This window comes from Chamaea fasciata, unplaced genomic scaffold (genome assembly GCF_029207755.1).
Source record: "Chamaea fasciata isolate MVZ Bird 193981 ecotype frontalis unplaced genomic scaffold, bChaFas1.0.hap1 SCAF_28, whole genome shotgun sequence".
Taxonomy (NCBI): domain Eukaryota; kingdom Metazoa; phylum Chordata; class Aves; order Passeriformes; family Sylviidae; genus Chamaea; species Chamaea fasciata.
The window spans coordinates 4,052,441-4,074,560 of NW_027094113.1; the positions used below are offsets into that span (position 1 = coordinate 4,052,441).

General features: G+C 60.5%; 1 protein-coding gene across 1 annotated transcript; it reads left to right on the forward strand.

The window, feature by feature from the left end:
• The first annotated feature begins 17,000 nt into the window (after positions 1 to 17,000).
• NR2C2AP (nuclear receptor 2C2 associated protein) lies at positions 17,001 to 20,789 on the forward strand. The gene is made up of 6 exons (XM_066205565.1): positions 17,001 to 17,100; positions 17,912 to 17,958; positions 18,990 to 19,080; positions 19,154 to 19,259; positions 20,412 to 20,479; positions 20,600 to 20,789. Exons 2-6 carry the CDS (start codon positions 17,918 to 17,920, stop codon positions 20,738 to 20,740), a joined length of 447 nt encoding a protein of 148 aa, XP_066061662.1. The 5' UTR covers positions 17,001 to 17,100; positions 17,912 to 17,917; the 3' UTR covers positions 20,741 to 20,789.
• Positions 20,790 to 22,120: the final 1,331 nt, after the last annotated feature.

The following is a 22,120-nucleotide window of genomic DNA, read 5'->3' on the forward strand; positions in this document are numbered from 1 at the left end:
GCGCTCTGTCCCCAAAGCCACCGGCTGGGAGGGGACAGGGAGGTGACCTGGGAAATTCCCGGGCTCAGGGGAGAGGCCTTTGAGCAGATAAATCTCCCAGGAGCTGGAAAATCCCCCAAAACAGCCCCCGGGGGCTGCTCCAGGGCACTGACAGCAGTTCCTTCATCGCTGCTCCGGGAAAGGAAAATAGGAAATTCCTCCAGGTCAGCGCGGCCAGCATCAAAGTTCTCCCGCCAAACTTCTCCCGCCAAAGTTTTCCCGCCAAACTTCTCCCCGCCAAACTTCTCCCCGCCAAACTTCTCCCGCCAAACTTTTCCCTTTTTTTTCCAGCTCCAGGGGGGGAAAATTGGAATTCCTCGGCACTTTTGGGCTTGGGAGGTTCGGGATCCTCCTGTCGAAATGTTGATTTTGACTTTTGGGGCATGCACGAGATCCCACAGGACAAAGTGAGAGTGCTGTGACCTCGGTCCAAGCACCGCTGGGGACATTGAGCGTGGCATGGGGACATTGGGATGGGGACAATGGGTGTGGGATAGGGACATGGGGATGGGGACACTGGGATGCAATGGGGACATTGGAGTGGGATGGGGACAGTGGGACGGGGACATTGGGATGGGGACACTGGGTATGAGATGGGGACATGGGGATGGGGACAAGGGGATGGGGACACTGGGATGCAACGGGGACAGTGGGATGGGGACATTGGGATGGGGACAGTGGGATGCAATGGGGACAGTGGGACGGGGACAGTGGGATGGGGACACTGGGATGCAATGGGGACAGTGGGGTGGGATGGGGACAGTGGGATGGGGACAGTGGGTGTGGATGGGGACAGTGGGATGGGGACAGTGGGACAGGGACATTGGGATGGGGACACTGGGTATGAGATGGGGACATGGGGATGGGGACAAGGGGATGGGGACACTGGGATGCAATGGGGACAGTGGGGTGGGATGGGGACAGTGGGATGGGGACATTGGGATGGGGACAGTGGGATGCAATGGGGACAGTGGGACGGGGACAGTGGGATGGGGACACTGGGATGCAATGGGGACAGTGGGGTGGGATGGGGACAGTGGGATGGGGACAGTGGGTGTGGATGGGGACAGTGGGATGGGGACAGTGGGACAGGGACATTGGGATGGGGACACTGGGTATGAGATGGGGACATGGGGATGGGGACAAGGGGATGGGGACACTGGGATGCAATGGGGACAGTGGGGTGGGATGGGGACAGTGGGATGGGGACACTGGGATGCAATGGGGACAGTGGGGTGGGATGGGGACAGTGGGATGGGGACAGTGGGTGTGGATGGGGACAGTGGGTGTGAATGGGGACAGTGGGATGGGGACACTGGGATGGGGACACTGGGATGGGGACAGTGGGTGTGGGATGGGGACAGTGAGTGTGGATGGGGACACTGGGATGGGGACAGTGGGTGTGGGATGGGGACAGTGAGTGTGGATGGGGACACTGGGATGGGGACAGTGGGTGTGGGAGTAGAAATCCTCCTCGGAGTAGAAATCCTCCTCAAGAGTATTTACTCCTGGTTGTCCCCAAACTGTCCCCACAGCAGGGACAGGACACAGCCCTGCTGCTCTGGGCACACCTGGATGTCCTCAAACTGTCCCCAGGGCAGGGTCAGGACACAGCTCTGCTCCCCTGGGGACACCCGGCTGTCGCCGCTGTCACCTTGGCACAGGCAGGTGACACATTCCCCGTGGCTCTGTCCCTGTCCCTGTCCCCTGCCCCTGCCAGGAGCGCCGGGAAGATGCTGAGCCAGCAAAAAGTTTCTCCCGGGGTCAGGACAAGTGACACGGGAGGTGCCAGCCCTGCCGGGGCCACCACACGGGGTGTCACCTGGCAATGTCCCCACAGCCAGGCCAGTGTCCCCGGGACCGAATCCTCGTGATCCACGAATCCACAACCCGGCCCAGCCGGGACTGGGGCAGCCCGGGGTGACACCGACCCTGCGGTGACACCGCGATGGATCCCCGATCCCAGGAAGGATCCAGCCGGGATTGGGGCAGCCCGGGGTGGCATCAACCCTTCAGTGCCACTGGGATCGACCTGGGATGGATCCTGGATCCCCAGGAAGGATCCAGCCGGGATTGAGGCAGCCTCGGGTGGCACAGCTGCATCATGACCCACTGGGATCGGCCCAGGATGGATCCGGGATCCTCAGGGAAGGCCGGGACGGGATCCAGCCGGGGTTGAGGACAGCCACATCCTGACCCTGCGGTGCCAATTAGGATCGACCCGGGATGGATCCTGGATCCCTGGCAGGATCCAGCCGGGATTGAGGCAGCCCTGGGTGGCACGGTGACATCCTGACCCTGTGGTGCCAACAAGGATCGACCCGGGATGGATCCCGGATCCCTGGCAGGATCCAGCCAGGATTCCCAGGGAAAGTGGCTGTGGGCTGGGCCGTGTAGGTGTCACCGCGCAGCGCCCGGCGGTGACAGCCAGGTGACAGAGGTGGCCGGGCCACCAGGGCCACCAGGGCCACCAAGGCCCGGATTTCACTCCAGGGTCTCCCCGCACCCAGGGCGGTGTCACCGTGACGTCCCCAAGGCCACGCGGCTCGGCCACCCCCGGGGACAAGGAGCGCGTGTCCCTTGTCCCCGCGGTGTCCCGGCCCAGCCGGGGGGGAACGACAGAGACGAGAGGAATTTAAAATAACGCCGGTGCCAAACGCCCCCCCCCCCAGAAAGAAAACAAACCCGGGCGAACATTTTCACATCTGTCACTAGCTGTCACCTCATGAATTATTCATCCCGCTCATGAATATGCAAATCCCGGGGCCGGCGATTAGCTTTTGAGCTTGAAACCGAGCTTAATTCCACACAGGCCGCCGGGACCACCCGGATGGTTTGGGGGGGTCACCTGTCCCCCCCCTCCCTACAACCTGTCCCCTGCTGAGGGGACATTGGGGACAGCGCTGGCTCCACGGTGGCAGCACGGAGGTGGCACTGCCCACCCACCCGGCCACCCCGGGGACATCGCTGTCCCCACCCTGGGGACGCGCCAGCCCTGAGGGTGCCACCGCACACACCGCAGCCCCCGCGACCTCTCGTTGTCCCCGCGGGTCACTCCCGGCCAGCGGTGCCACCACCACCACCACCAGGCGACATCTCGGTGCCCACCCCCTCCTCCAGCGTGTCCCCCCCACTCTCCTCGGAGGGGCACGACCCCTAAACCCCCCTCCCCACATCGCCCACCTCCGCGGTGTCCCCTCCTCCCCAGCGGGGACCCCGGGGTGGGGGGTGGGGGGGTGTGTCACCGGGATTGTCACCGGGATTGTCACCGGGGTTGTCACCGGGGTTGTCACCGGGGGAGGGGGGGCTGCGGTGGCCTCGGCGGCGGCGGGGCCGGCTCGGCGTCCCCTCCTCTCTGCCCACAACAAAGGAATTCTGCAAAGCGCGCTGCCGTCACATCGCACCGGCAACGCGCCGCCGCCGCTCCGGGCGCTCCCCCCCCGGCCCCGCCGGAATAAATTATCACCTCGGGAAGCTGCCATCCCCTCCAGTGTGGGCCCTGCGCCGGCTGCGAGCTTTATTAGGCACACAGTCTGCAGCCTTTCGTTTGGAATTGCAGGATTTGCTCCTCTTTTTTTTTTCTTTTTTTTTCCCTCCCTTTTTTTTTTTCTCCTTTTTTCCTTTTTTTTTTTTCTCTTTTTGTTTTTATCTTTTTTCTTGTTTTTTTCCTTCCCCCTCCCTTTTTCCTCCCTTCCCCCCCCCTTTTTTTTTCCTTCTTTAAATTTTTCCCCTTTTTTCCTTATCTTTCTTTTTTCCTCTTTTTCCTCTTTTTTTTCCTTGTTTTTTCTTGTATTTTTCTTTTTTTCCCCTTTTCTCCACTTCCCCCCCCCCCTTGTTTTTCCTTTTTTTCTTTCCTCCCCCTTTTTTTCCTTTTATTTTTCTTTTTCCCCCTTTCCTCCCCCCCATTTTTTTTCTTTTTTTCTTTTTTTCTTTTTTTCTTTTTTTCTTTTTTTCTTTTTTTCTTTTTTTTCTTTTTTTCTTTTTTTCTTTTTTTAATTTATTTATCCTTTTTTTTTTTTTTCTGCCCCGCTCTTCCTGCCTCTCCCGGGCCAAGCCCCGGCATCGCTCCGAGCCCTCGGTGACATCGCCAGCCCCGGAGGCGACTCGGCCACACGCCGCCAGTGACACCCGACACCGGGCCCGGTGCCCAAAAGCGGGAGGGGACCCCCGGATCCCCCCGATTTTGGGGTTTGCCCTGTCCCTGTCCTCACCCACATCCGTCCCTCCATCCCGGCTGTGTCCCCGCGCTGGGGACATCCCGGCCCTGCCACTGTGTCACCCGGGACGGGGACATTCCCGCCCCCCGGCCCGCCAGGGTGACACCAGTGAACTGGGAGAGCCCAAGGGGGCCCCCGGCTTGGGAGGTGACAGCTTGGTGGCACCCACAGCTGTCCTGTCACCCCGGGCCACCTCTGCCTGCAGGGGCAGCGTGTCCCAGTGTCGCCAGGTGTGTCTGTCCCGCTGTCCCCAGTGCCGGTGGTCCCCAACACCTGTGAGTGTCCCCAACCCCTGTGAGTGTCCCCAAACCCTCTGAGTGTCCCCAAACCTCTCTGAGTGTCCCCAAACCCCTCTGAGTGTGTGTCCCAAACCCCTCTGAGTGTCCCCAACCCCTCTGAGTGTCCCCAAACCTCTCTGAGTGTCCCCAAACCCCTCTGAGTGATTGTCCCCAACCTCTCTGAGTGTCCCCAGCCCCTCTGAGTGTCCCCAACCCCTCTGAGTGTCCCCAGCCCCTCTGAGTGTCCCCAGCCCCTCTGAGTGTCCCCAAACCCCTCTGAGTGTCCCCAGCCCTTGGAAGCTCCGGTCCCCACAGTGTCCCCCTGTCCTGGTGTCCCCGCAAGGCCAGTGGCCACGCCCCCATTGTCCAGCTGTCCCAGTGCCCCTGATCCCCGCAGTGTCCCCTCCAGCTCCGCTGTCCCCAACCTCATCACCCCCCTCAGTGTCCCCTCAGTGTCCCCAGCATCCCCCCCACCCACAGTGTCCCCACACACACAGTGTCCCCAGACCCCGCAGTGTCCCCTCCGGCCTCACTGTCCCCAACCCCAGATCCCCCCATCCCTGTCCCCTCAGCGTCCCCTCAGTGTCCGCCCACCGCCAGGGCCACCCACAGTGTCCCCCTACACCGAGTGGGTGTCCCCGCTGTGTCCCCAGGCCGGATCTCTGCCCCGCTCCCGTCACCGCCGGGCCGGTGTCGCCGTGCCGGTGTCACCGTCACCATCCCCGCCACCGGGACCCGCGGGGCCCAACCCCCGCATTCCCCGGCCCGGATCCATCCCGCTCCTGCCGCGGTGTCGCTGCCGGTGTCACCGCCCCCGTCCCCGCAGCCCCGCCAGCTCCGGTGTCACCGTCCCCGTCCCCGCCACCGCCGGGCCCCGCGTTCCCGCAGCCCCCGCATTCCCCGCCGGCTCCCATCCAGCCCCTTTCCTCCTCAGCGCTGCCGGTACCGGAACCGGCACCGGCACCGGCCTCGCTGTCGCTGTCACCGTCCCCATCCCCGCCACCGGGGCCCCACCGCGGATCCGTCCCGGTCCTGCCGGTGTCTCCATCGCCGCGGCCGGCCCGCAGCGGGGGCGGTGCCGGTACCGGTACGGGTTCCGGTTCCCGAATCCCCCTCCCGGTGCCGGTACCGTTGCCGGTTTCGGTTGCCCGTTGCCGGCACCGGTGCCGATTCAGGTTGCCGGTTCCGGTGCCGGTTCCGGTGCCGGTTCCCGGTGTCGGTTCCCGGTACCGGTACCACACCTACCTGGTCCGTGCTCAGGGCTCGCCGGGACTCATCTCCTCCGGTAGAACCGAGCAGTCCCCGCCGGCACCGGGGGGCTTTAACAGCCGAGCCGGGAGAGAGGGGGGCAGCGGGCCGGGAACCCCCTCCCCAGAGCCCGGAGGGGGCCGAGCCGGGCCGGGCCGGGCCAATCGCGGCTGGCGGCGGGCGCGGCCCCCCCCCTCCCCGCCCCTCCGGTACCGCCGGTACCGCCCGTGCCCGCACCTGCCGGGAGAGCCGCGCTGCCCGGCGCAGGGAGAAGGGGCGGACGCGCATGCGCTGCCACAGAGACCCCCCCCCCCCAAAAAAAAAATCTCGGGCCAACCCCCCCCCCCCCCATACACACACACACCCTCCTCTTCTTCATCCCCCCCAAAAAAACCCCGGGGCCAGCCCCCCACACACCCCCCCCCAAAAAAAACCCCGGGGCCAGCCCCCCACACACCCCCCCAAAAAAACCCCGGGGCCAACCCCCCACACACCCCCCCAAAAAAAAACCCGGGGCCAGCCCCCCACACACCCCCCCAAAAAAAACCCCGGGGCCAGCCCCCCACACACCCCCCCAAAAAAAAACCCCGGGGCCAGCCCCCCACACCCCCCCCAAAAAAAAAAACCCGGGGCCAGCCCCCCACACACCCCCCCAAAAAAAACCCCGGGGCCAGCCCCCCACACACCCCCCCAAAAAAAACCCCGGGGCCAGCCCCCCACACACCCCCCCAAAAAAACCCCGGGGCCAGCCCCCCACACACCCCCCCAAAAAAACCCCGGGGCCAGCCCCCCACACACCCCCCAAAAAAAAACCCCGGGGCCAGCCCCCCACACACCCCCCAAAAAAAAAACCCCGGGGCCAGCCCCCCACACACCCCCCAAAAAAAACCCCGGGGCCAACCCCCCACACACCCCCCCCAAAAAAAAGCGGCGCCGCCCCCTCTGCATTGAGGGGGGTCGCATTTTGTACCCCATAAAGTGTGGAGGGGGTCACGGTAATGAGGGGGGTCTCTGATAAAAACTGGGGGTCCCTGATATGAGGGGGGGGGGTCCCTGAAAGGGCCCTGGGAGAAATGGGGGTTCCATGGAATGGGGGGGCTCAGCGGGATGGAGGCAGGAAGAGAAGGGGGGACACAGCGGGGTTGGGTTTTTTTTCCTGCCCCTCCACACCCCAAATTTCCCTTTAAGCCGTTTAGGGCGCAACCCCAGCATCCGCCAGCACCCCAAAATCCAGTGTGGGGCCGGAATGGGGTGCGGGGGGGCTGGAAGATGCTGTGGGTGGACAAAACCTCCCCCCAAAAACACCCCAAAAAATGAATCAGACTCTCAAAGAGTCTGAGCCACCAGAAACGACGCCCCAAAAAACGGGGGAGCAAAACCATCCCTGAACTATTTGGGGTTTGTTTTTATTTTTGGGGAGGGGGGTCACCTTCCCGCTCCCAGAATTGACCCCCCCAAAAAATGGGAGAACAAAACCGTCACTGATTTATTTATTTATTTATTTATTTATTAGTTTTTGGGGAGGGGGGGTCACCTTCCCGCTCCCAGAAACGACCCCCTCCCCCCCAAAAAAATGGGGGAACAAAACCATCACTGAACAATTTGGGATTTTTTTTTTTTTTGGGGGGGGGGGGGAGGTTCACCTTCCCGCCTGTGCCCGAAGAATCACCAGCCTGTCTCCCACGACTCGGCAACGCCAAAAAAACCCCCAAAAAAAACCCCCCAAAAAAATCAAGATAATCGCCCTCCCCTATTTCACGCCTGCGGGGTGGGAACCCGCGGAAACCCGAGAGCGAAGTTCTCTCATTTCCGCGCCCATTGTGCCCCGACTTCGGCGTTTCCTGCCTTTTGTGAGCCCCCCCGGCCTGTCTCCGGGCACAATCCCCCCGGCTCACAGAGCTCCTCTGTTCCCCCTCCTTTGTGCGGCCGCTGCAGCTGCCGGGGCCCGGCCCCATGGAAATGGGGGGCAGGCACGCGGGTCACCGTCCGTCCCCCCCCCCCCCCACACCCCCCGTCGGGGTTTTTTTGGTTTTTGGGGTTTTTTTTTTTTAAGGGGGGGGAGGGTCTCAGGGAAGTTGGTGTTGTGGGTTATTCACCATCCCAAAATCCGTCACCTGCAGGTCCAAATCCTGCAGCCCCAAATTCACCTGAAGCCTCCAAATCCGTCACCTACAGCCCCCAAATCCTTTGCCTGAAGCCCCCAAATCCTTCAGCCCCAAATCCTTCAACCCCAAATCCTTCAGCCCCAAATCCTTCCCCTGAAGCCCCCAAATCCTTCAGCCCCAAATCCTTCAACCCCAAATCCTTCAGCCCCAAATCCTTCCCCTGAAGTCCCCAAATCCTTCAACCCCAAATCCTTCAGCCCCAAATCCTTCCCCTGCAGCCCCAAATCCGTCACCTACAGCCCGAAATCCGTCACCTGCAGCCCCAAATTCACCTGAAGCCTCCAAATCCTTCAGCCCCAAATCCTTCAGCCCCAAATCCTTCCCCTGCCGCCCCAAATCCGCCACCTACAGCCCGAAATCCTTCACCTGCAGCCCCAAATTCACCTGAAGCCTCCAAATCCTTCAGCCCCAAATCCTTCAGCCCCAAATCCTTCCCCTGCAGCCCCAAATCCGTCACCTACAGCCCGAAATCCTTCACCTGCAGCCCCAAATTCACCTGAAGCCCCCAAATCCTTCAGCCCCAAATCCTTCAGCCCCAAATCCTTCCCCTGCAGCCCCAAATCCGTCACCTACAGCCCGAAATCCTTCACCTGCAGCCCCAAATTCACCTGAAGCCCCCAAATCCTTCAGCCCCAAATCCTTCAGCCCCAAATCTGTCACCTACAGCCCCAAATCCGCCACCTACAGCCCGAAATCCTTCACCTGCAGCCCCAAATTCACCTGAAGCCTCCAAATCCTTCAGCCCCAAATCCTTCAGCCCCAAATCCTTCCCCTGCAGCCCCAAATCCGTCACCTACAGCCCGAAATCCTTCACCTGCAGCCCCAAATTCACCTGAAGCCCCCAAATCCTTCAGCCCCAAATCCTTCAGCCCCAAATCCTTCCCCTGCAGCCCCAAATCCGTCACCTACAGCCCGAAATCCTTCACCTGCAGCCCCAAATTCACCTGAAGCCCCCAAATCCTTCAGCCCCAAATCCTTCAGCCCCAAATCTGTCACCTACAGCCCCAAATCCGCCACCTACAGCCCGAAATCCTTCACCTGCAGCCCCAAATTCACCTGAAGCCTCCAGATCCTTCAGCCCCAAATCCTTCTTCTTATAGCCCCAAATCTTTCACCTGCAGCCCCCAAATCCTTCGCCTGCAGCCACAAATCCTTCAGCCCCAAATCCTTTATGTGCAACCCCCAGATCCGTCACCTGCTGCCCTAAATCCTGCAGCCCCAAATTCACCTGCAGCCCCAAATCCTTCACCTGCAGTCCCAAATCTTTCACCTGCAGGCCCCAAATCCTGCAGCCCCCAAATCCTGGCCCCCCAAATCCTTCACCTGCAGCCCCAAACCCTTCACCCAAATTCTTCACCCAAATATGACACCTGCAGCCCCAAATCCTTCACTTGCAGCCCCAAATCCCTCACCTGAAGCCCCAAATTCTTCATTGGCAGCCCCAAATCCTTCACCTGCAGCCCCCAAATCTTTCACCTGCAGCCCCAAAATCTGTCACCTGCAGCCCCCAAAACCTTCCCCTGCAGCCCCAAATCCTTCCACCTGCCCTTCACCTTTCCTAAATTCCACCTGGAGATCCTGCAGCGCTCTCAGATCAGGGATCAGACGGATTCATCCCGGATTCCCAGCGGGAATATTGGGCGTCCCCAGCACCTCCCACGTGTCACCCGTCCCAAAAAAAACTCCCAAAAAACTGCTCACGGCCTGACCGCGACCCTCCAAAGGGCTCCGGAGCCTCTCGGGGACTCAAAAATGTCCTCAAAGGGGACACCGAGGTCCCAAGGATGTGTCACCGGCCTTTTTTTGGGGACACCGAGGCCCCGGGGTGTGCCACCGGCCGTTTTTTTGGGGACACCGAGGCCCCGGGGTGTGCCACCGGCCGTTTTTTGGGGACACTGGGTCCCGGGGATGTGTCATCGGCCGTTTTTTGGGGACACCGAAGACCCGGGGTGTGTCACCGGCCGTTTTTTGGGGACACTGGGTCCCGGGGATGTGTCACCGTCGTTTTGGGGACACTGGGGTTGGAGTCACCCCATCCTTGGATCCAGTTTGGTGTCCCCATTGTCCTCCCTCCAGCCGGGAGGTGACTCCTGTGGGTCTCACCCTGCCGGGGGTGACAGAGCTGGCACGGGGCGGTGTCCCCGTGTCACCAGGGTGGGCGGTATCCCCGTGTCACCAGGGTGAGGTCCCCACGACCCTCCAGCCCCCCCGAGCCCCCCGAGCCGCTCCCAACGAGGCAGAACCTGCTGTCACCGTGTCCCCACAGCCCTGACCCCAGCGGGTGACCCGCGGACGGCGGCGTTGGGGTGACGCCATCCCCGGACCCCAACCCCCCCGGGCAGGATCCTCGGCGGCGTTTCGGAGGCCGGAAGCGCCGGGATTGGGGTGAAAAGAATCCCCGCAGCCGTGTTGCCGTGACGACCCTCCCGCCCTTCCCATCCCGGAGATGTCTCCCTTTGTTGTGACAGCGGCGCGCTCGGGCTGCGGTGACAGCGGGCGGGGGGTGGCTCCGGCTGGGAGGGGCGGGGACCCCCCACCACCCACGGGGACCGCACTGCGTGGGGTTTGGGGGGGGGTCCCCAATGCTGCGGCAGCGCCCCGGCTTGTCCCCAGCCCCTCGCAGGGGGACAGGCGACATGAGTTTGGTAGGGCTCAGCTGCTGTCGCAATGGAGGGGTGACAATCTGCGGCCTGGGGACACCGATGGGGACACGCGGGTTGGTTTTGTGGTGGCCAGAACAGGACGGAGCCAAACCGGGCGGGCGGGCGGGCGGCGTGGCCGGTTTGGGGTGGTGGCACCGTGGGTGGGGACACCGCGGTGTCCCCCGAGCCTCGCTGGGCACAGAGGGGTCCCGGAGCTCCCCGGGGGTCCCTGCTCGGGGTGTCCCCGCTCTCTCTGGGGTGTTCGGGGGGGCGGTGACCCCATCCCGGGCCCCGCGGAGCCGTTTGTTATTCCGCTCAGGTCGGCGGGCGGCTGCCGAGGCCGTTCCGGGAGAGCGGCCGCGTTCATCAGCCCCGCAGCTCATTAACGGCCCCGCAGCTCATTAACGGCCCCGCAGCTCATTAACGGGGCTCAGCCGCAGCTGCGGCCGGCGGTGCTCGGGACGCGGGCACCGGACGGACGGACGGACGGACGGACAGACAGACAGACAGACAGACAGGAGGGAGGATCCGTGCCCGGGGAGAACCGGCGGAGCTGCCCGGCTGGAGCTGGGCAGGACGGGCTCAGGGGGGGATGTGGAGGGGACAGGGGACACCAGGAGGGGACAGGGGACAGCCAGGAGGGGACAGGGGGATGTGGAGGGGACAGGGGACACCAGGAGGGGACAGGGGACAGCCAGGAAAGGACAGGGGACAGTCAGGAGGGGACAGGGGGATGTGGAGGGGACAGGGGACACCAGGAGGGGACAGGGGACAGCCAGGAAAGGACAGGGGACAGTCAGGAGGGGACAGGGGGATGTGGAGGGGACAGGGGACACCAGGAGGGGGCAGGGGGATGTGGAGGGGACAGGGGACACCAGGAGGGGGCAGGGGGATGTGGAGGGGACAGGGGACACCAGGAGGGGGCAGGGGGATGTGGAGGGGACAGGGGACACCAGGAGGGGACAGGGGACACCAGGAGGGGACAGGAGGGACCCAAGAGGGGACAGGGGGATGTGGAGGGGACAGGGGACTGCCAGGAGGGGACAGGGGGGGCCAGGAGGGGACAGTCAGGAAGAGACAGAGGACAGCCGGGAGGGGACAGCGGGATGTGGAGGGGACAGGGGACAGCGGGAGGGGCCGCAGTGTCCCCGCGGGGTCCCTGGCCAGGCCCGACTCCCCTCGGAAATCATCGGTTTTATTTTGCGGTTTCCATGGAAACTGCCGCCTTCCCTTCCCCCTTCCGGCGACCGGACCCGGGCGGGGAGGGGACGGGGAGGGGACACGGGGGGGACACGGGATGGGGACAGGGAGGGGACACGGTGGCCATGCCACCAGCTCTCCCCTGCCTGTGATTTTGGGCGGGGGACACGGGGGACGCCGGCCACAATCAGCAGCGGGGCTGGCAGGACTCCTCGCTGGCTCATTAACCAGGGTGCTAATTGTCCCCGTGCGGGGACACCGCCAGCAAAGCCAAGCTCATTAAGGGACACATGCCACCCTCGCACCTGCTCACGGTGACACGTGTGGTGACACTGTTGGGGACACTGCAGCGACCCCGGTGCCCTCGCCCCTTTGGGGACTAAAGGCCAGTTCTTGGCTTAAATAATAATAATAATAATAATAATATAAATATAAATATAAATATAAATATAAATATAAATATAAATATAAATATAAATATAAATATAAATATAAATATAGATATAGATATAGATATAAATATAAATAATGACTGTAACAATAATAAATTAAGGGTAATTATATAGTTTACCATATAAACATATAGTGTTTGTCATTAATAAATAATTAAATAAAATTATCAATAAAATTATAAAAAATAAAATAATACGGAGAACAGATAAATAATGCAGATAATAAATAAATAAATAAATTTAAAAATAAAGGATAAAGAGACTTTATTATATTTAATAATAAATACGTTTAATAATAAAGAGCCCTGTGTTGGTGCACCCCGAATCCCACATCCCCCGGGTGTCAGGAAACTTAATCCACGAACGCCAGAGGTTGATGTCCAGCAAAAGGAGACAGAGGAGTCCTCTGGCTTTATTCCAATAAAAGAGAGAGGCCATGGAGCATTTCCCCTGCGGTGTCTCAGTTTTGGGAGGACGCAGCCTCCTTTTAACCCCAATTCCCGCATTTCCCTCTCTCTTCCCCCACTGGCTGAGCTACTTGGGAGTTCCAGACTTCCCAGAGTGCCTAAAACACCTAAAATTCCCCTTTAGCGTACAACCCCCTCCTTTTAATGTTTAATTTTTACGGAATTTATGGCTTTCCCCCGTTGTTCCTTCCACCTTTCAACGCCCAGTTCCATTCTCCAGCCAACCTGCGCGTTGTCTGTAAAGGCAAATCTCTTCTTTTCCATCCGTCGGTCGGATTGCACCAACCGACGGATGGAAAACGGGATTGTTGCTTTCGTCTCACCGTTTCTTTTGCCTCTCGGCGCTGATTTTACCCACCGGCCTGTTTCTGGAGACGAATCCGTCATTCCTCCCACGGTGGGGTGGGCTTTACACGGAAGTGGGAATCAATCAATCAGCGCAACTAATTAACGCCGAAAGGCACCACCACCACGACAACGACAACGACACCGGCTCGTTGTTTCGGAAGCGCCGGCCGGGGATCGCTCGGGCAGGAGCCGCACGGTGACCGCCCGCCGCACGAAAAGGCGCCGGGGGCTGATTTCATAGATATTGGAGGATTAATTCGTGTTTTCTTTTTATGGCACTTTATAAACTTATATAGAGTTAGTTGGTGTGTTACTGTGTGATGTTTTAAGCCTAAGGAATGCGGAGCTCCGGGAAGACAAGAAGCAGAGAATCACCCGTCTTCGAAAGAAAGGAGGGTGTCACCCGTGGGTGACGGAGCTGAGCTGTCGGCGGAGCTCTCAGCGCCCCGCATCCGTCATCCCGATCCCATCAAGGACACGCATCTCAACGCCTGGTTCCGGCAAACCCGGACATAACCTTGCGTCTCCCCGGGAAAACTATTCGCCCAGCTGGCATCCGGAAAAGGGACCAGAGGAACATGGATCGAGGACCACGCGCACAAAGAGCCGGTGAAGTCATCGGCCGCACAAGCCCAGGAACGATAAAAACACGCCCTGCACACTCCGAATTTGTGACCCAGAGGGGGACTCTGTGCCACGGGGGGCAGGATCTGCGGTTCACCCAGCGCCGATTCCCGGGATCGGAACTCAGCTTTGGTTGTGGCTTTATCGGGGTTTTTCTATTTCTCAAATTCTTGATTTTTTTTTGTTTGTTTTTATTAATAAATTTGTTATTAATATTTTTAATTAATGGATTAGATTTATCATTTATAACACTGCTTTCCTGCCCCAGCCCCGATGAGAACTGGGGGTCTGGAGCCGTGCTGGGCTGGGCTTGTCACCGGACTGACCATCATCGGGTCCGGGATGCTGGGAGAAGGAGTCCCGGGATGGAGCGGAGCCGGGAGGAGCTGACAGAACCACTCCCGGTACGGCCCCAGCCCCGCACGGCCCCGACCCCGCGTTCCGCCACAGCCGGGAAAGGGCTGAGGGGGAGGATGGTGGGGACGGGGGGATCATTCCGGCTCCGCAGGGATGGACGGGTCGGGGGCACCGGGATGATCCCAGCTCCCCGTGATCAGAGGGGTCGGGGGTCACCGGGATCCTCCCAGTTCCACAGGGATGGAGGGGTCGGGGGCACCGGGATGATCCCAGTTCCCCGTGATCAGAGGGGTCGGGGGTCACCGGGATCCTCCCAGTTCCACAGGGATGGAGGGGTCGGGGGCACCGGGATGATCCCAGCTCCCCGTGATCAGAGGGGTCGGGGGTCACCGGGATCCTCCCGGTTCCACAGGGATGGACGGGTCGGGGGCACCGGGATGATCCCAGCTCCCCGTGATCAGAGGGGTCGGGGGTCACCGGGATCCTCCCGGTTCCACAGGGATGGACGGGTCGGGGGCACCGGGATGATCCCAGTTCCCCGTGATCAGAGGGGTCGGGGGTCACCGGGATCCTCCCAGTTCCACAGGGATGGATGGGTCGGAGGCACTGGGATGATCCCAGGTCCCCGTGATCAGAGGGTCGGGGGTCACCGGGATCCTCCCGGTTCCACAGGGATGGACGGGTCGGGGGCACCGGGATGATCCCAGTTCCCCGTGATCAGAGGGGTTGGGGATCACCGGGATCCTCCCGGTTCCACAGGGATGGAGGGGTTGGGGGCATCGGGATCCTCCCGGTTCTGCAGCGCTGGAGGGATTTGGGGTCACTGGGATCCTCCTGGTTGCCAGTGGAGAGAGGTCAAAGGTCACCGGGATCCTCCTGGTTCCCAGGGAGCAGAAGGGTCAAAGGTCACCGGGATCCTCCCAATTCCGCAGCACTGGAGGGGTCGGGGGTCACTGGGATCCTCCTGGTTCCTGGTGAGGAGAGGGGTCAGGGGTCACAGAGAGTTCAGGGGTCACCGGGATCCTCCTGGTGGTGCAGTGATGGAGGGGTCAGGGGTCACGGGGATGGGGACAGGACGCCGCCGTGCGGGAGGTGACGAGCAGGGCGGTGGCAGAAGTGGCAGCTCTGTCCCCAGACGAGCAATTAGCCCGGGGGCAAATGAGGCTCCTGCGGTTTCTGACCCAATTTCTCAGGCGAAACTCGACGGGGGAAGGAGGAGGAGGAGGAGGAAAGCAGAGCCGGTCACGCGTGTCCCTGTGGGTGTGTGACACGTGTGTGACGGGTGTGTGACACGTGTGTGACATGTGTGTGCGGGCGGCAGCGTGTCCCCAGCCAGGGCCGAGCCCTGGGGCGGTGTGGGGACGGGAATGGGGACAGGGGCAGGGATGGGACAGGGACAGGGACAGGGACAGGAGGACAGGGATGGGAATGGGGACAGGGATGGGACAGGGATGGGACAGGGACAGGAGGACAGGGATGGGAATGGGGACAGGGATGGGACAGGGACGGTGACAGGGGGACAGGGATGGGACAGGGACAGGGACAGGGACAGGGGGACAGGGACAGGGGGACAGGGACAGGGGGACAGGGATGGGACAGGGATAGTGACAGGGGGACAGGGATGGGACAGGGATGGGACAGGGACGGTGACAGGGACGGTGACAGGGACAGGGATGGGACAGGGACAGGGACAGGGGGACAGGGATGGGACAGGGATGGGACAGGGACGGTGACAGGGGGACAGGGATGGGGACAGGGACAGGGATGGGGACAGGGACAGGGATGGGGACAGGGACAGGGACAGGGATGGGGACAGAGATGGGGATGGGGACAAAATGGGGACAGGGACGGGGACGAGGCTGGGGCCAGGGATGGGAACAGGAACAGGGACAGGGACGGGGACAAGAACGGGAACGGGGACGAGGAGGGGGCGGCGGCTCGCAGCTCTCGCCGGGTTTATTTTTGCCGGTGACTGAAGCTGAGGCGGCCTCGGCGCGGCCGCCGTGACTCAGCCGGCACCGGGAGCTCTGCGGGCCGGGGGCTGCCGTGGGCAGGGATGTCGGGATGAGCAGGGATGAGCAGGGATGAGCAGGGATTCAGGGATGCTGGGGTGGGCAGAGATGTCGGGATGAACACGGATGAACACGGATTCAGGGCAGGGAGGTTGGGATGAACAGGGATGAAAAAGGATGGAGGGCTGAGCGGGGAATCAGGGATGAGCAGGGATGCAGGGATGAGCAGGGATGAGCAGGGATACAGGAATGCAGGGATGAGCAGGAGTGCAGGGATGAGCAGGAATGCAGGGATGCAGGGATGAGCAGGAACGCAGGGATGAACAGGGATGCAGGGATGAGCAGAGATACAGGAATGCAGGGATGAGCAGGGATGCAGGGATGAGCAGGAACGCAGGGATGAGCAGGAACGCAGGGATGAGCAGGAATGCGGGGATGAGCAGGAACGCAGGGATGAGCAGGAACGCAGGGATGAGCAGGAATGCGGGGATGAGCTGGAATGCAGGAATGCAGGGATGCAGGGATGAGCAGGAACGCAGGGATGCAGGAATGCAGGGATGAGCAGGGATGCAGGGATGAGCTGGGAGGCGCAGCGTTGCTGGGCTGTGCAAGGATCCTGGGATCTGCAGGGATTTGCAGGGGATGTGTGGGGATGCAGGGATATTCAGGAATCCAGGAACGCAGGGATGTGCAGGGCTGCAGGGATTTGCAGGAATTCAGAGATTCAGGGATGCAGGAATGCGGGGATCCCTCCCAGCCCCCGGGCACCAGGACCGGGCAGCGGGACGGGCACCGCTACCGGGGGCACACGGAGGGGTCAGGGGGGCACAGAGGGGACACGGAGGGGTCCCGGTGGCACAGAGGGGACACGGAGCTGTCACCCCCGGGGCTGGGGGGACACGGAGGGGTCCCGGTGGCACAGCGGGGACACGGAGGGGTCCCGGTGGCACAGAGGGGACACGGAACCGCCATCCCCGTGTCGCCGCGGTGCCGGGGGCGGTACCGGACACCGGGAACGGGGCGGCGGCTCCGCCTCTTCCTGCGGCGGGCGGTGAGTGCGGGGCGGCCCCGGTGGGACCGGGAGGGGACTGGGGGGAACCCCCGGGGGTCCCCGGGGCTGGCCGGGTGTCACCGGGGCTGCTCGGGGGTCCCCAATAGTGTCCGGGTGTCACCGGTGCTGCTCGGGGGTCCCCAATAGTGTCCGGGTGTCACCGGTGCTGCTCGGGGATCCCCAGTACGATCCGAGGGTCCCCGTTCCCGCCCAGGTGTCCCCAGTACTGCTCAGAGTGTCCCCAGTATTGTCCGAGGGTCCCCAGTGCTGCTTTGGGTGTCCCCAGTGCTGCCGGAGTGTCCCCAGCGCTGTTTGGGGTGTCCCCATTCCCTCCAGGTGTCCCCATTCCCCCCAGGTGTCCCCAGCGCTGTTCGGGGGTCCCCAGCACTATCCGAGGGTCCCCATTCCCCCCAGGTGTCCCCAGCACTATCCGAGGGTCACCATTCCCCCCAGGTTTCCCCCTTCCTCCCCCAGGTGTCCCCAGTGCAGTTTGGGGTGTCCCCAGCACTGTCTGGGGTGTCCCCATTCCCCCCAGGTGTCCCCAGCACTGTTCGGGGTGTCCCCAGTGCAGTTTGGGGTGTCCCCAGCACTGTTTGGGGTGTCCCCATGCCCTCCAGGTGTCCCCATTCCCCCCAGGTGTCCCCAGCACTGTTCGGGGTGTCCCCAGTGCAGTTTGGGGTGTCCCCAGCACTGTTTGGGGTGTCCCCATGCCCTCCAGGTGTCCCCATTCCCCCCAGGTGTCCCCAGCGCTGTTCGGGGTGTCCCCCCCGGGTGTCCCCATCCTGCCCCTCCCTGACGGTGTCACCCGCAGGCAGCGATGCCCCTGGAGCCCCTGGTGTGTCCCCACACGGTCACGCGGTGAGTGCTGTCCCCTCCTGCTGTCACCCGTGTCCCCTCCTGCTGTCACCCATGTCCCCTGGCCCTGGTGTCCCCAGGGGGTGGCCCTGTCCCCATACCCTGATGTCCCCAGGGGGTAGCCCTGTCCCCACACCCTGATGTCCCCAGGGGGTGGCCCTGTCCCCACACCCTGATGTCCCCAGCGGGTGGCCCTGTCGCTGATGTCCCCAGCGGGTGGCCCTGTCCCCTGTCCCTGATGTCCCCAGGGGGTGGCCCTGTCGCCACACCCTGATGTCCCCAGCGGGTGGCCCTGTCCCTGATGTCCCCAGGGGGTGGCCCTGTCCCCTGTCCCTGATGTCCCCATGGGGTGGCCCTGTCCCCACACCCTGATGTCCCCAGCGGGTGGCCCTGTCGCTGATGTCCCCGGCGGGTGGCCCTGTCCCCTGTCCCTGATGTCCCCAGCGGGTGGCCCTGTCCCTGATGTCCCCAGGGGGTGGCCCTGTCCCCTGTCCCTGATGTCCCCATGGGGTGGCCCTGTCCCCACACCCTGATGTCCCCGGCGGGTGGCCCTGTCTCCTGTCCCTGATGTCCCCGGCGGGTGGCCCTGTCCCTGATGTCCCCAGCGGGTGGCCCTGTCCCCTGTCCCTGATGTCCCCAGCGGGTGGCCCTGGCCCTGATGTCCCCAGGGGGTGGCCCTGTCCCCTGTCCCTGATGTCCCCATGGGGTGGCCCTGTCCCCACACCCTGATGTCCCCAGCGGGTGGCCCTGTCGCTGATGTCCCCGGCGGGTGGCCCTGTCTCCTGTCCCTGATGTCCCCGGCGGGTGGCCCTGTCCCTGATGTCCCCAGCGGGTGGCCCTGTCCCCTGTCCCTGATGTCCCCATGGGGTGGCCCTGTCCCCACACCCTGATGTCCCCAGCGGGTGGCCCTGTCGCTGATGTCCCCGGCGGGTGGCCCTGTCGCTGATGTCCCCAGGGGGTGGCCCTGTCCCCTGTCCCTGATGTCCCCAGGGGGTGGCCCTGTCCCCACACCCTGATGTCCCCTGTCCCCGCAGGGTCAGCTCGGTGCTCAACAGGGACGTGAAGCACTTCGGGAAGCAGCACCTGTTCGATGGCAGCGAGGAGACCTGCTGGAACTCGGACCAGGTGCGGCGGGCACGGGGGACACCGCGGCCGTCACCCCGCCCTGCGCCGCCGTGACACCGCTGTCCCCACCCAGGGCACGTCCCAGTGGGTCACCCTGGATTTCCCCGGGCCCGTGAAGATCTCTGAGCTGCACATCCAATTCCAGGGGGGATTTTCCAGCCGGCTGTGCACGCTGGAAGGTGAGCGGGGCCGGGGGCTCCTGGCCCGGGTTACCCACACCTGGCACCTGCGGGGGGGACACGGAGGGGCAGAGAGGTTTGTCTGCCCTTCCCAGAGCCCAGGAGGGCGTCAGGAGCACCTGGAGCAGCTCTGGGGGGGGATAGACAGGAGCTGGGAGCCAGGGGAGATTCTGGGACAACACCTGGAGCAGCTCGGGGGGGATAGACAGGAGCTGGGAGCCAGGGGAGATTCTGGGACAACACCTGGAGCAGCTCGGGGGGGATAGACAGGAGCTGGGAGCCAGGGGAGATTCTGGGACAACACCTGGAGCAGCTCGGGGGGATAAACAGGAGCTGGGAGCCAGGGGAGATTCTGGGACAACACCTGGAGCAGCTCGGGGGGGATAGACAGGAGCTGGGAGCCAGGGGAGATTCTGGGACAACACCTGGAGCAGCTCGGGGGGGATAGACAGGAGCTGGGAGCCAGGGGAGATTCTGGGACAACACCTGGAGCAGCTCGGGGGGGGGATAGACAGGAGCTGGGAACCAGGGGAGATTCTGGGACAACACCTGGAGCAGCTCGGGGGGGGGGATAGACAGGAGCTGGGAGCCAGGGGAGATTCTGGGACAACACCTGGAGCAGCTCGGGGGGGATAAACAGGAGCTGGGAGCCAGGGGAGATTCTGGGACAACACCTGGAGCAGCTCTGGGGGGGATAAACAGGAGCTGGGAGCCAGGGGAGATTCTGGGACAACACCTGGAGCAGCTCGGGGGGGATAGACAGGAGCTGGGAGCCAGGGGAGATTCTGGGACAACACCTGGAGCAGCTCGGGGGGGGATAAACAGGAGCTGGGAGCCAGGGAAGATTTTGGAAGCACCTGGAGCATCTCCGTGGGTGAATAAAAAGGAGCTGGGATCCTCTGAGTGCTGCTGGGAGCCAGGGAAAATTTTGGGACAGCACCTGGGAACACCTGGAGCAGCTCCATGGTTGAATAAAGAGGAGCTGGGAGCTCCTGGATGCAGGTGGGAGACAGGGAAGATTTTGGGACAGGAGCTGGGGGCTCCTGGAACAGCTCTGTGGGGGAACAAAGAGGAGCTGGGAGCCAGGGAGAATTTTGGGACAGCACCTGGAGGCTCCTGGGCACACCTGAAGCTCCCCCTTACCCTCCCCAGGCTGCAGAACAGGTGAGGAACCGACCAAAATATCGGAGCTGTACCCCCAGGACAGCCACGCCATGCAGATATCCTTTCCCAGCACGATGACGGGGAGGGAATTCGGGGAATTTTCGGGGGGAATTTCGCCGCTCAGGGCGGGTCTGACCTCCCCAATCCCAGCGTCGTTCCTTCACGGGGCACTGCACAGGTTCCAGGTGGAGGAGACGGTGCTGGACAAGCTGAAGATCACCTTTGGGAGCGGCACGGATTTCTTCGGCAGGGTCGTGGTGTATCACCTGGGGGTGCTGGGGGAGAGGCTCCAGGGGGTCACCTGTCCCCCGAGGTGACGCTGCTGAGGGACACAGGATCAATAAATGACATTCCTGCTTTTAAGAATGATTCCTGCTGTTAGTAATGAATGGAACTCCTGCTTTGAATAATTCCTGCTTTTAATAATAAGGGATATTCCTGCTTTCAATAATAATTTCTTGCTTTAGAATAATAATTCCTGCTTTTAACAATAAGGGATATTCCTGCTTTTAAGAGTAATTCCTGCTTTTAAGAATAAGTGATATTCCTGCTTTAAAGAAGAATTCCTGCTTTTAATAATAAGTGATATTCCCGCTTTTAATAATAAGTGATATTCCTGCTTTTAGTAATTATTCCTGCTTTTAATAATAAGTGATATTCCTGCTTTTAATAATAAGGGATATTCCTGCTTTTAATAATTATTCCCGCTTTTAATAATAAGTGATATTCCTGCTTTTAAGAATTCCTGCTTTAAAGAATTCCTGCTTATAAGAATTCCTGCTTTTAATAATAAGTGATATTCCTGCTTTTAATAATTATTCCCACTTTTAATAATAAGTGAAATTCCTGCTTTCAAGAAGACTTCCTGCTTTTAAGAATTCCTGCTTTTAAAGAAGAATTCCTGCTTTCAAGAATTATTCCTGCTTTAAAGAAGAATTCCTGCTTTTAATAATAAGTTATATTCCCGCTTTTAATAATAAGTGATATTCCTGCTTTTAGTAATTATTCCTGCTTTTAATAATAAGTGATATTCCTGCTTTTAATAATAAGGGATATTCCTGCTTTTAATAATTATTCCTGCTTTTAATAAGTGATATTCCTGCTTTTAAGAATTCCTGCTTTTAATAATAAGGGATATTCCTGCTTTTAATAATTATTCCTGCTTTTAATAGTAAGTGATATTCCTGCTTTCAAGAAGACTTCCTGCTTTTAAGAAGACTTCCTGCTTTTCAAGAAGAATTCCTGCTTTCAAGAAGAATTCCTGCTTTTAATAATAAGTGATATTCCTGCTTTTAATAATTATTCCTGCTTTTAATAATAAGTGATATTCCTGCTTTTAATAATAAGTGATATTCCTGCTTTAAAGAAGAATTCCTTCTTTTCAAGAAGAATTCCTGCTTTTAAAGAATTCCTGCTTTCAAGAAGAATTCCTGCTTTTCAAGAAGAATTCCTGCTTTTCAAGAAGAATTCCTGCTTTTTAAGAATTATTCCTGCTTTCAAGAAGAATTCCTGCTTTTCAAGAATTATTCCTGCTTTTCAAGAATTATTCCTGCTTTCAAGAATTATTCCTGCTTTCAAGAATTATTCCTGCTTTTCAAGAATTATTCCTGCTTTCAAGAATTATTCCTGCTTTCAAGAAGACTTCCTGCTCTCAGCAAGGAATGCCATTTGTTAATTTCTATCTAAATGCTGCTGCA